This window comes from Schistocerca serialis, chromosome 7 (genome assembly GCF_023864345.2).
Source record: "Schistocerca serialis cubense isolate TAMUIC-IGC-003099 chromosome 7, iqSchSeri2.2, whole genome shotgun sequence".
Classification (NCBI taxonomy): domain Eukaryota; kingdom Metazoa; phylum Arthropoda; class Insecta; order Orthoptera; family Acrididae; genus Schistocerca; species Schistocerca serialis.
Window position 1 is genome coordinate 119133315 of NC_064644.1, and position 14536 is coordinate 119147850.

At 36.7% G+C, this 14536-nt stretch overlaps 1 protein-coding gene across 1 annotated transcript in view; it reads left to right on the forward strand.

Moving 5' to 3' along the window:
- Positions 1-294: 294 nt before the first annotated feature.
- Positions 295-14536, forward strand: part of LOC126412734 (ribosome production factor 2 homolog) — a 42786-nt gene continuing 28544 nt past the window's right edge. The window contains exons 1-2 of the mRNA XM_050082465.1: positions 295-411; positions 1104-1236. Of these exons, the coding sequence (XP_049938422.1) occupies positions 389-411; positions 1104-1236 (156 nt within the window). The 5' untranslated portion in view covers positions 295-388. The remainder of the gene's footprint in view (positions 412-1103; positions 1237-14536) is intronic.

Sequence of the window (14536 nt, forward strand, 5' to 3'; positions counted from 1 at the left end):
TGTTAGCTTTTAATTTGGTACATGATGAAGACAAAGTGAGTTACTCAACACTTCTATCGACGATACGTACGTATTATACTGAAACTTGAACTTGAAAACTAGGAATTTAATTCTTTGAATTAACATACCTTTTGCAAAATCCTTCCAAAAGCGAGCGACAAGCCTATGCACACAAGCTTACAGCAGCAATGTTTTGGTCGGATTGAGATGCCTACCCTCGGCTTCACATGGCTTCACAGCTGTGACGTCACGGCGTCTCCCTCTATTCTTACCTTCATGGTGCTTCTCGTATGTGTGATCTCTGGCCTGTTGACTTCCTTGCAGTGAAACTTCAGTGATTTGTGTTTGGTAAACACTAAACAGTGTATCACACGTGGTGTTGAAGAAAATGGGTGTAATTCAGCGTATAAAGTGAGTGTAGTGGATAAACAAGATAACGTAGAAATTTAGTCTTGGCTGCTATGCGTGAAAAAATCAGAACCTTTTTGTGATTTGAAAAACTATGATTTTCTGAGTGGGCCGAAGGCTAAAACGAGACACTGCTTATTGATTTAAAAATACGAGTTTTAGATTAAATAAATCTTGTTGACTTGTATTTGATCCCTTGTGGTTTGCAAATTGTATTACGTAAAGATCCAGCCCTAGTCTCTATATATGTTTTACGTTTACATAATGAAAATAATATCTATGACATAATTGTTTCAAAACTTAAGTTTGAGATAGTATTTCTGTATCCATTATTCGTTTAGCAACTAACAAGTTCTTCAATAGAAATACAAAGTTTCCATTTGCATCGAGCCACTTACATCTATAGCGTACCACAAAGTATTATTGTGTAGGAATGGTTGGTTGAAATTTAGTGGAATTTTAAACCCATTATGACATGCTAAAGATAATATTATGTGAAAATTGACGTGTCATAAAATACTATCTATTTTATTATTGGTATCAACGTTGTAAAGCCTTACCTTTGTTGTACACAGACCCATTACTACAAATACAGCCTCAGATTATTCTGGTATTTATGTGTTTGCATGATTAAGAAGTAAAACTGGTATCATTTTTACCACTCCACATGAATTAATGCATAATAATTATTTTAGGAAAGCAAAGACTCATCGAGGAAAGAAAATTCTTCAAAGTCGAGAATCAAAATTAATAGAAGATCCTAAAGAAACTTTGTTTCTTCAGGGAAGAAAGACAAGTCAGACAGTTCTGACATGTATGAAAGACTTGGTAAGTCATCCTTCCTTTGTATTAATTTTTATTTATTATAGTACGACACTATTATTATAGTATCTTGTAAATTATTACTAGTTCTTGCTGTCTAGACTATACATGAGAATTTCATATAGTATATTGTGTTTTTTGTTCTACTTTACAAACATTGGTATTGTAATGCTGAGTCATTCCATGTCAAATCAACACACCTATTTTACCTCACACTCTTAGATTTTGCTGAAAGTTGCTATACTTATAGTGGGCACTGAGACTAAGAAAAATACCAAATTTCAATTTTTTATCTCAAACCATTCCTGAAGTATGGCTATGTAAACTTTTCAAAAACCAGCCAAAAATGTGTGAACGGACTTATTCAAATTGTCCTAGGAGCTGCCCTAATTGAGCTAGAGAACTGGGAAAGGTGTCATTTTGCAGCATTTTTCATGCTTTTTCCAGTGATAGACAAAAAACATAGCTTCTAATTAATAACGTTTTTCAAAATGGTAATTAATATTTTGATTTAATTTTTTTACAAAAGTACATAATTGAAAATTTTCAAAATATTTCCATAACTACTTCATACTATTGTAAATCACATGGCAAAATATAAATGTGGAATGATGATGATATCATTGTTAAAAAAAATTATTCTGGACTCTTGTTTTTCACCAACAGCCCTAGTTTGACCAAATTGACCTTTAACAAACAGGAATTTCTTTAAAATATACTGAAAAGTAAGTAAAAAAAAAGCCTATTAGAAATATCAAAACATCACCTTATTAAACCAAAACTAATCAGCACATTTTATAATTGATTGCTTATTTTAATTTCATACAACCTCACTAACAGTATATTAACCGATGTAACAAAAACAAGAAATTGAGCATTTAACTACAAACTGAAATAAAGTATGAATAAGTACAAGTATTTACATAACAGTTCTGGTCCATGATGTTTGAAATGGAACTATTAAACAAATTAAATACGTAATGCTTGTTTTTTTAGTAACAAGTATCTGTACATAGCTAAATTTAAAACAATAGGTACTAACAATAATTTTGAAACAACTTTCTATAAAATATACATTAAAACTAACCTGAGACAAAAATTAAGTTTTGAGTTGAAAGCACTTTCCCAATAAATTGTCTTGGAACTTCACATATTACATTTTAATAAAACTGACTGGGTTTGGTTTACATCACTTTCATTAAGAATGTATGTTCTCCCTGTCAGAGTAAATGGATTCACTTTTGTGAGAACATCTACAACTGATACCCACAGACCATCTGCATGTGCAGAATAAGAGAATGACTTAGCTGGTCCACATGAATGAAGAAAAGTTATTTTCACTTCATAAAGTTCTTAGTTTTTTTCTAAAATGTACCCAAGCCACCAGTTTCTGCCATATACAGTAGTGACATAGCCTGATACATCTTGTAACTTCAGTTTGTCTGGTGATGTAGTTACTTCCCTCTCCAAACTCTGCATATCACCTGCGAAGTATTTGACTATTAATTTTGATGTAGTGTTGGGAATGAAAGCATGAAATTGCTGTGTTCCTTTGATTGTCAATGCCTCTTCAAGCGGCTTTTTAAGAATATTTCGGAAGCAGCGCAGTCTTCTTGAGTGGAATATGCAAAATCAACATTTGTGATATTATCTACTGCCCACTCAAATAGATCTCGTGCGGTTTGGATCTGATTTTGGTATGGCCTTTGCAAACTTGCACGAGCTGCCAGTCTCTTTACTGAACCCCCTACTCCATCACAAGGCCCTTTCACACGTGCTGTAGCTGAAAAGTGCCACTCAGCTTTTATGTTTAAGTCTTCCTCATGAAGGCAAAGGTTCAGGAAGTTTTTCTTATTTTCATACTGAGCTGCAGAACCATCAGAATAATAGGATATCTTTTTTGGAATATTTTGAAATTTATTTGTTAGATATGAGATTAGCCCCCCCCCCCCCCATGAACCATGATGGACCTTGCCGTTGGTGGGGAGGCTTGCGTGCCTCAGCAATACAGATAGTCGTACCGTAGGTACAACCACAACGGAGGGGTATCTTTTGAGAGGCCAGACAAACGTGTGGTTCCTGAAGAGGGGCAGCAGCCTTTTCAGTAGTTGCAAGGGCAACAGCCTGGATGATTGACTGATCTGGCCTTGTAACAATAACCAAAACGGCCTTGCTGTGCTGGTACTGCGAATGGCTGAAAGCAAGGGGAAACTACGGCCGTAATTTTTCCCGAGGGCATGCAGCTTTACTGTATGATTAAATGATGATGGCGTCCTCTTGGGTAAAATATTCCGGAGGTAAAATAGTCCCCCATTCGGATCTCCGGGTGGGGACTACTCAAGAGGATGTCGTTATCAGGAGAAAGAAAACTGGCGTTCTACGGATCGGAGCGTGGAATGTCAGATCCCTTAATCGGGCAGGTAGGTTAGAAAATTTAAAAAGGGAAATGGATAGGTTAAAGTTAGATATAGTGGGAATTTGTGAAGTTCAGTGGCAGGAGGAACAAGACTTCTGGTCAGGTGACTACAGGGTTATAAACATAAAGTCAAATAGGGGTAATGCAGGAGTAGGTTTAATAATGAATAGGAAAGTAGGAATGCGGGTAAGCTACTACAAACAGCATAGTGAACGCATTATTGTGGCCAAGATAGATACGAAGCCCACACCTACTACAGTAGTACAAGTTTATATGCCAACTAGCTCTGCAGATGACGAAGAAATTGAAGAAATGTATGATGAAATAAAAGAAATTATTCAGATAGTGAAGGGAGACGAAAATTTAATAGTCATAGGTGACTGGAATTCGAGTGTAGGAAAAGGGAGAGAAGGAAACGTAGTAGGTGAATATGGATTGGGGCTAAGAAATGAAAGAGGAAGCCTCCTGATAGAATTTTGCACAGAGCACAACTTAATCATAGCTAACACTTGGTTTAAGAATCATGATAGAAGGTTGTATACATGGAAGAACCCTGGAGATACTAAAAGGTATCAGACAGATTATATAATGGTAAGGCAGAGATTTAGGAACCAGGTTTTAAATTGTAAGACATTTCCAGGGGCAGATGTGGACTCTGACCACAATCTATAGGTTATGACCTGTAGATTAAAACTGAAGAAACTGCAAAAAGGTGGGAATTTAAGGAGATGGGACCTGGATAAACTGAAAGATCCAGAGGTTGTATAGAGTTTTAGGGAGAGCATAAGGGAACAATTGACAGGAATGGGGGAAAGAAATACAGTAGAAGAAGAATGGGTAGCTTTGAGGGGTGAAGTAGTGAAGGCAGCAGAAGATCAAGTAGGTAAAAAGACGAGGGCTAGTAGAAATCCTTGGGTAACGGAAGAAATATTGAATTTAATTGATGAAAGGAGAAAATATAAAAATGCAGTAAATGAAGCAGGCAAAAAGGAATACAAACGTCTCAAAAATGAGATCGACAGGAAGTGCAAAATGGCTAAGCAGGGATGACTAGAGGACAAATGTAAGAATGTAGAGGCTTATCTCGCTAGGGGTAAGATAGATACTGCCTACAGGAAAATTAAAGAGACCTTTGGAGATAAGAGAACCACTTGTATGAACATCAAGAGCTCAGATGGAAACCCAGTTCTAAGCAAAAAAGGGAAAGCAGAAAGGTGGAAGGAGTATATAGAGGGTCTATACAAGGGCGATGTACTTGAGGACAAATATTATGGAAATGGAAGAGGATGTAGATGAAATGGGAGATACGATACTGTGTGAAGAGTTCGGCAGAGCACTGAAAGACCTGAGTCGAAACAAGGCCCCTGGAGTAGACAACATTCCATTGGAACTACTGACGGCCTTGGGAGAGCCATTCCTGACAAAACTCTACCATCTGGTGAGCAAGATGTATGAAACAGGCGAAATACCCTCAGACTTCAAGAAGAATATAATAATTCCAATCCCAAAGAAAGCAGTTGTTGACAGATGTGAAAATTACCGAACAATCAGTTTAATAAGTCACAGCTGCAAAATACTAACACGAATTCTTTGCAGACGAATGGAAAAACTAGTAGAAGCCAACCTCGGGGAAGATCAGTTTGGATTCCGTAGAAATACTGGAACACGTGAGGCAATACTGACCTTACGACTTACCTTAGAAGAAAGATTAAGGAAAGGCAAACCTACGTTTCTAGCATTTGTAGACTTAGAGAAAGCTTTTGACAGTGTTGACTGGAATACTCTCTTTCAAATTCTAAAGGTGGCAGGGGTAAAATATAGGGAGCGAAAGGCTATTTACAATTTGTACAGAAACCAGATGGCAGTTACAAGAGTCGAGGGACATGAAAGGGAAGCAGTGGTTGGGAAGGGAGTAAGACAGGGTTGTAGCCTCTCCCCGATGTTATTCAATCTGTATATTGAGCAAGCAGTAAAGGGAACAAAAGAAAAATTCGGAGTAGGTATTAAAATCCATGGAGAAGAAATAAAAACTTTGAGGTTCGCCGATGACATTGTAATTCTGTCAGAGACAGCAAAGGACTTGGAAGAGCAGTTGAACGGAATGGATGGTGTCTTGTAGGGAGGATATAAGATGAACATCAACAAAAGCAAAATGAGGATAATGGAATGTAGTCGAATTAAATCGGGTGATGCTCAGGGAATTAGATTAGGAAATGAGACGCTTAAAGTAGTGAAGGAGTTTTGCTATTTGGGGAGCAAAATAACTGATGACGGTCAAAGTAGAGAGGATAGAAAATGTAGACTGGCAATGGCAAGGAAAGCGTTTCTGAAGAAGAGAAATTTGTTAACATCGAGTATAGATTTAAGTGTCAGGAAGCCGTTTCTGAAAGTATTTGTGTGGAGTGTAGCCATGTGTGGAAGTGAAACATGGACGGTAAATAGTTTGGACAAGAAGAGAATAGAAGCTTCGAAATGTGGTGCTACAGAAGAATGCTTTACTGCTATTGCCTGAAGTCTGAAGTTTCTGGTGGTGTGAGCTAGGTAGTTATTGCTCAGATACAAATGGAAGAGTGCATAAATGTAAAGTTGTGGACATCTTAAACTTCAGACTTCAAGCAATAGCAGTAAAGTTCAAATTTTGACCCTGGCTCTAAATAGCTGCACTACTGAAAAATCGCTAAAGAATTTGCAGTTTCAACTAAGATGTTGAAGAAGGCTAGGTAACTAAAGATGTAACATGGGATTTTGGCAAAACCTGCAAACCAAAAAGGAGGAAAAAGTTCATTGATGAAATAAAACAAAATGTCCTCACTTTATTTGAAGATGATGAATTTTTTCATTTATGCCCAGGCAAAAAGGATTGTGTTGCAGTAAGATTAAATGAGGAAAGATTCATAAGGAGAAACGCCTGCTCCACTGTAACCTTAAAGAAATGTTCATTGCTTATTGTAAGCAATATGGAAATGAACTAAGCTTCTCAAAATTTTGTGAGCTCAGGCCGAAATGGTGTAGTACAGCTGGTGCTTCTGGGTCACATTCAGTATGTGTTCATGCAATTCAACAAAATGTCAAATTAATGTTGGCTTCAGCAACATTCATCCAAGACGACTACAAGGATTTGATGAAAAAAACTTTACTCAGTTTGGAATAAAAAAAATTTATGCTCCAACATTGTGAGGAATGTCCAGGAAAAATGCAGCTAGAGGCTTTTCTTGAAGACTATGATCCTGAAGGAACAACGGAATACAAGCAGTGGGTCCATGCTGGCAGAGACATATTGGAGACTTGCCAGAGAACTTTTGAAGATTTCATGGAGGCATTGATTTTGAAAATTACTGTTTTAAGAAGCCATCACTTTGTGTCAGAATACCAAAGTTTATATTTTAAGCAGCTAAAAAGAAATCTTGCAGAAAATGAATTAATTATATTGATAGATTTCGCTGAGAATTATTCATTTGTTGTTCAGGATACCATGCAAGGATTCCATTGGGAGAATAGTCAGACCACATATCATCCATCTGACGTCTATTTCGATGGCAAAGAATGTCAGTATTAGCATTCATATGGTCAGTGACTCTTCTGTCATAATACCATTGCTTTCCATTTCTTTCAAATAAAGTTAATAGCATATTTAAAGACGAAGACTGAAAATATTAGCAACATTTATTACTTTAGTGATGCTTCAGCTGCTCAATATAAGAATTTCAAAAATTCCATTGATTTATGCCTGCAGGAAAAGGATTTTGGCATCACTGCCAAATGAAAGCTTATTGGAACAAGCCACAGTAAATTGCCGTGTGATGATATTGGGGGAACAGAAAAAGGACACGCAGCCTGTACTACTCTGCAGGGGGTCTTAAGTAACCAAATATTGACTCCATATGATTTATTCAAATTTTGCGATGATAGTAAATCTTTTTTATGTATCAAAAGAAGAAATTGAAAAAAATCCACCCAGATCAAGAAACAAGGTTTACCATGGGACATACAGTATCTGGAACAAGAGAAAATCAATTAATTGTAATCATCTCAGAGTAAGCAGAATTTACAGTGATGCTACAACATTCACAGTTAATGCCTTCGAAACAGATGAAGAAATTCCAGCAGTCTCAATTCCAAGTTTACAACCAGGACAGTAAGTTACTTGTATGTATGGCAATTTTTGGTGGGTTGGAAATGTGAGATTTCACATGAACAACAAGACGTCCCCATCAGCTTTATGCGCACACACGTGATCCTGCTCGTTCCTTCCACTGGCCGACTGCTAAAGATACCTGCTGGATTCCTGAGCAACATATCATCACCAGGAAGACAATACAGCTGTCCACAATCTGTCATTGACAAAATTGTAGAAGTGCTTAACCAAAAATTGAACTGACTCTTTAGTATTTTTGTTCTGCAAATTTGCTGTTTTTTTATGTTACTTGTTTTTATGTCATGTGTTAAATTAATCTTTGAAACTGAGTTATACACTCAAAAAAATTAATTATGGGACTTAATGAGCAAAATATTTGACTTTTCAATCTTCTCGAAGTACTAAAATAACTTGTGAAATGTATTCTTACTCGTCAAGCTGGAAGATCCAGAAATTAAACAGTATTTCTTTGAAAGCTTAAAGCATGCTTTTTCCAGCTGTAGCAAGAAAAAGAGGATTGAAGAAGACTCAGTTGAGATATTGCCCCCCAAAAATACCCTAAAATTTGCAATTAGAAAATTTTGGCCAACTTTGCAGTTGCATATCTTTTCACCTGGGCATCCAGTGCTAGTTAAATTTGATTGATATATAGACTTCATTGGTAGGAATAGCTATCTGAAGTTCTGGCATGATTGAATCATATGAAAAGTAGCAGTGGTCGATCAAACTATGGCTTTCAGAATTGTGCGACAATTTTTTTAGCCACTGTAGAGGCTTGTATCTATATTTAGGTATGGCTAAATCCCAAATTTTCACCATGATGTGATTCAGCATGAAAAGTTGATGCGTAGGTGAGTAGCCTCTCTTTAAAATCCCTTAAGAATTCAACCACTGAAGATACTGAACTGAAATTTCGGTATGTAGCCACTAAAGACTGTATAGAACCTCCGCACTAAATTTCATTAAATTTGGAGGTGGCTGAGTGGGAATGACCCACATACTAAATACTGTCAATAAACAGACTCGCTCTTTCATACATTGTTTGGCCTAGAGGTAATATTTCATCGTAGAGTGTGTTTGTTGCTAAGACAAGAGGAGGAGGGCTGCCATCATCCTGTTGAAAATGAAAAAAGTTTTGGAAAATAAGAAATCATCTGGAGCATATTCCTATGCTACTTGCTTTATACCGTTCAGTTTATTATTTCTGAGCAGTCTGAGTGTTTGGTTTCTTATTTCTTTCTGATTTTGGGGATTTCGTAATTTTATTTTTGAAAAGATTTCTGCTAGTGCTTCTCCCCATTCCCTTCCCCCTCTTTTTTTTCCAAACTGATTTGAAGGTTTCCTCTCCTGCACCATTCTCTTCATCTCAGAGTAGCACATGGACACAACACTGGAGTCAGCTGAATATGATGATACTGGGAGTCTGTTTCATCACATGACATTATCATGTGGCACATTTGGTCATACATCCACAAACAGGAGTAGAACAGAACACTGACAACATTTTTTAGCGACTACATTATTTTTTTTAAATGTAGGTTGTGATGACAGACTGATCTGTTGTGTAGTTCAGGGCCTTGGTTAGGTTGAAAGATGACAGTTAGGTTGAGAGTTGGAGGAAACAGTATTGAAGGCTTTGTGTAAGAACTCATATCATGCTATGCTATCCTTTGTTATAGTAAGTATTTTCCGCATATGTCTTTCTTTTGTGTTTCTGTTGAGAACCACCACTATCTTTATCTAATAAGACCAATTAATTTTCAACATCCTTCTTTAACACCAGGTCTCAGATGTTTTGATTCTCATCTTACCTGGGTTTCCCACCATACATGATTCATTTCCATACAATGTTGTTCTGGATGTACATACATAGGAATAGCCTTTCTTATGTTGAGTGAGTGTGTGTGTATGTGTGTGTGTGTGTGTGTGTGTGTGTGTGTGTGTTCTGTCTATTTTTGACAGAGGCCTTGTTGGCCAAAAACTAACTTTCCGACAGTCATTTTGTTGTGCCTTTCTGCGACTCAGCATCCCCGCTACATGGTGAGTAGCAACTATCCTTTTCATTATATTGTTTCATTCAATCTTTGATTTTCCATTGTTAAATTTGTTGCTTGTATCTACAACTTTTCTTCCAGTGAAATGTATTGCTGCTCCATCATTGATGCAGCTGGAATTGGAATGGCTGCAGGTATCTGTTCTTCTGGAATCCAGCGTGTTTTTCTTCTAGCAGGCCAATAAAATGATTGAGCAGCTCCATGAGGATGAGGATGCATGAAACTAATCAAGGCTTCTTTTTCTTTATATGAAACTTCACAGATACTTGGTATTTCCATCATAAGTACAAGCAACATGTTTAGAAGTAACTTAAGCATTTCGGTCAACATTTGCTATAAAGGGCAATGTATCATCAGGTACTCTATGTATCTGAAGTCACTTTTCACTAATTGGCACAAAATGGTGATGCTCTCTTATACCAGAAACTGTACATCTGTCCTCAAAATGCTTTTCTTGATCAGTTTTTGCATCTTCAGTTATTTATTTTTTGCTATAAATAAATTCAATGCTGTGCATATTTGCTTTGCAATATTCAAACAGATCAGTTGGTGTTAAGATTGGTTTTCGACTGAACGCTGGAGGCTACCTCTTGGTGCTAAATGCTTAACTGTGTCCCCAATTCCATCACATAGTGATTTCCCGTGGCTACTTCCAAAGAATTCCATTCTACAGTAGTGCCAAATCCTTCTGATGATGGAAAAGATTTAGGAAGTTCTTGAAATTTTCATACTGGACAGCAGGACCGTCACTAAAATAATTAATATGCTTAATTTCTGTGAAAGCGCACTTCAGGGGTTTGATCAAGTCAGTTAAAAACACATGCACTGCATCTGTACGATGTCGGAGATAATCACTGATTACACAGCAGCTGATGCTTTTTAGTTATTCATTATCATTGTAGTAAAATGGATGTAACATATCTTGGGTATTTTCCAGTGAAATCCTTGAACTACATCTTGGACAACTAAAGAATTATTCTCAGCAAAATCCATTAATGTAATCAATTCTCCTAGTTTGAGATCTTCTTTAGTCAATTGCAAATGCTTACTCTGATGCTTTTCAATGCTGTAGTGAGTAGAAAGGGCCAAAAGTTTTGTAACTAATTCTCCAATGAATCCTTCAGCTGCTGTTTCTCTGGTTTCAAGTGTACCTCTGTCAGTGTGAATCCATTGTTTGAACTGAATTGGATCCTCAGGATCAGTCTATTTAAAAACACTTACTAAATATTCCTTTAGAGCTTCTGTTATTTGACATGCTTCACAGCGATGAAGCATGCAATCCGTCTTTCCAAAATTACAGTCAGTTTTGCTCAGTAAAACTTTGTAATCATCTTTTATTGGACTGTGTGCCAAAACTAGTTTCACACTCTTAATGTATTGTGCCGACGCAAACTGGATGTGAATCAGCTGCACGTAAAGTCACACACCATGTTGGCCTTGATTCACAAAATTTGGAAAATCCAATTTCCAGTACATTTTATTGCAGTAAGCAACAAATCTTTCTTTTTTAAGTTGCTCAGAAACAGGTACTTTTGTTTTTGAACCTTTTCTCCACCTATTTGAACAGTAGTACAGTCGATACTGGCTGAAGTAAAGCTGTGAGTACCAGGCGTGAGTCGTGCTTCGGTAGCTCATATGGTAGAGCGCTTGCCCACGAAAGGCAAAGGTCCCGAGTTCGAGTCTCGGTCGGGCACACAGTTTTAATCTGCCAGGAAGTTTCATATCGGCGCACACTCCGCTGCAGAGTGAAAATCTCATTCTGGAAGTAGTACAGTCCTTTTTACCTGGACAAATCCTTCATCATTAAAATTCTCTGTGACTCTTGCCTTCACAGTTTCAGAAAGCTTTTTCCCACGTTTACCTTTGCTCTGTTCTAGTATTTCCTGTTCAGCTTTTAATTTTCTAGCCTTTCTTACCATTCTTTCTGGGACCCAAAAGTCTTCCATAGTATTTTTGATAGACTGTCTTAGGGAGCTAAGGTCAGAATGTGAATTTTCTCATTATGATTAGATATATGTAATTTTACTTTCAATTCTTGAGTCAGCTGGCTGCAATCTAACAAGTGAAGTATTGCTTGCTTACACATGGTTGCTCCAGTTCACTGGGATCAAATTCTACAACTGCTGCAATTATCATAATAATTGCACCTTCAACTTGATACATTTTTCTCTTTGCATAGCCCTTTGTATTCCTTGCACCAATTTGTTAAAATTTTAATGGTGATATTCCAACAGCTGTTGAGCTTGCATTCAAATGGTGAGAAACATTAATCTCATCACCTTCATCCGATTGAGGTGTAACTTCCATTTGTGAATATTTCATTGTATCAAATTCTTTTCTATAGTATAGGCACAGTTTGTGGACTTGTTTAATATCAGACAATGTTATCCTTTTTAGCTGGTCAGATGTTTCCAAGTTGATTGAGTGCAAACTTTTTCATACAGTTTGGTTTTTCATACCAAAAGGGTTGTAGCACGATCTTTGCAAAAATTCAAAACTTTGTAGGACCAAAGCTGCATGATGGAAGCATAGCTGAGAATTTTCAGCTGTATGTAAACCACTGCATCAAGTGAGCAGTTCTTGTTGATCTAATGAAACTTTCAGTCCTTTTAAGGCACTGTGTGTCATTAAATGTCATGGGGAATCAGCATTTCTATAACTGCATGCATTGACTTGGATCTCATTTCTCCATTTGAATGACGACTTGATAAGCTTCAGACACATACATAAAAATGTCGAGTCCTAAAGAAGGAAAAGAAAGAAAATTAATGAGTGTGTAGTTAGTATTGACAAAAGAACTATGTAGTAGCTTTTAGTACAGTTAAATGTAGCAATGAACTTATCATAAACCTGTTTAAATTTTTATTAATCACCAAATAAACAACACAATTAAAATTTAAACAATGAATACGTAATCAATAAAATGTCAATTTTTCACTTTACTCGGAGAGGCGCCAAAATGGAAATAAGAATTTCTAATAGAATGAAATGTGCTTTATTGACTGTTGTTAATGAATGTGTCCATTTTGAGACACATAACTTTGAACATGGGTATAATTTGGTATATTCACATTTTTTTGGAAAATTTGCAGGATGGTAGCACAGTAATTAAACACACAAACTAGACCCTAATTTGCGAAATATCTAACAGCCAGACAGGCAATAGTTTGGCAAAAGACAAGGCCCATTGTGTCCTTTCTTCACTATGTATTCCTTGTTAAAGTATGAGGCAAATTTGTCACAACATGATTTGTTGCCCACTTCGAAATGAGATTATGCCAAAAGCATTGCTTTCTGAACTTTACTTGCATCATTTATGTGTTGAGCTCAGAAAGTTGAACAACTATGCCCAGAAGCAAGAGGCTTAGATTAAGAACAAAGGCATGCCATTCAAGATTTCTTCATGACTTTCCTGTCTCCAAAAAAGTGGTCTTCACAAAAATGGGTCTAGTAGCTCACTTCACAAAAATGGCTCTAGTACCTGAATCAAGTTACAGATGAACCTGAATCTTTGCGGAAGTTCATGCAGATCCCTCATGTACAGACTATAAATTTCATCAAAATTGAAGATGGTGGTGCTGGGAACATGTTCTAAACTAGGATACTTGACATGGAATGACCCATTATTATTGTCCCTTTTGTGTTCTTATGTATATTACCCATCCTTACCTATAGTGCATACTTACTTAACTAAGGAATTCAAACATATTGCACCACAATTCATTGCCATTGCCATGTGCTTTATCTAGACAGTAAAATCATAAGAAAGTTCAGTTTACTTAATTCTTGCCTCCATTATGAAGTATAATGTCAGAACTTTCTGTTGGTGCCTCTATCTCCCCTAAAGCCAACTGAACATCATCTAACAGACCACTAGTTTTCTCTTCCATTTTTATGTACATTATACTGATCAGCAACTTGGCTGTATGAGCTATTTTCTGGATCTTGTGAATGATATTCTTCCAAAAATTTTATTGTCTGTTGTCTCATAGATTCTACACACGTAACCTGAATGCAGGCTTGTTTATCATTTCTCCCCAGTGTTTTTAGAAATTCTGCAGAAATGTTACTTGTGCCTTCTGCATTGTTTGATCACAGATTTTGTGAAGGTTTGTCAAACTTTCATTGTAATATTCCAAATCAACACTCAGTTGTTCTTCTATCATACTATCAGGAAGTTATCAGCCTTTGTAAAGGTCCTCAAAGTAATAGTCTTCCACCTATTCACTATCTCTCTCACATTTAACATAGAAGTTATTTTACACATTTGATAGTGACACTTATGCTTTTAATTTTCTGGAAGTTATCTTTAGTTTTCTGTATGTTTCATGTGTCCTAATGAGCCTTTGCTTTTCAGTTTTTCCATGCTTCAGCTGAGGCTGTTTTGCATTGTCTTCCTTCACTTCCTATTGATTTAATGTGTTTGTGACATATTGCTCTATTCCTTTCATTTCTTTGATTTTTTTATGTACTCCTTTAGTGGATCAACTGAAGTATTTCTTCAAATAATGGAAACTCGAGGTAGGAATATCAACAATGTAGGAAAAGGTAGACTGCAACTTATCACAAAGATAACATACTAAGTTGCAGACAGATAATTATGAAACACTTGCACTTCGCACAAGGAAGCACACCTCACACACCCAACTGCCAACACCAGCAGCTTGGGCAGCCTGGCAGAGTTGGCGGTCATGTGCACAT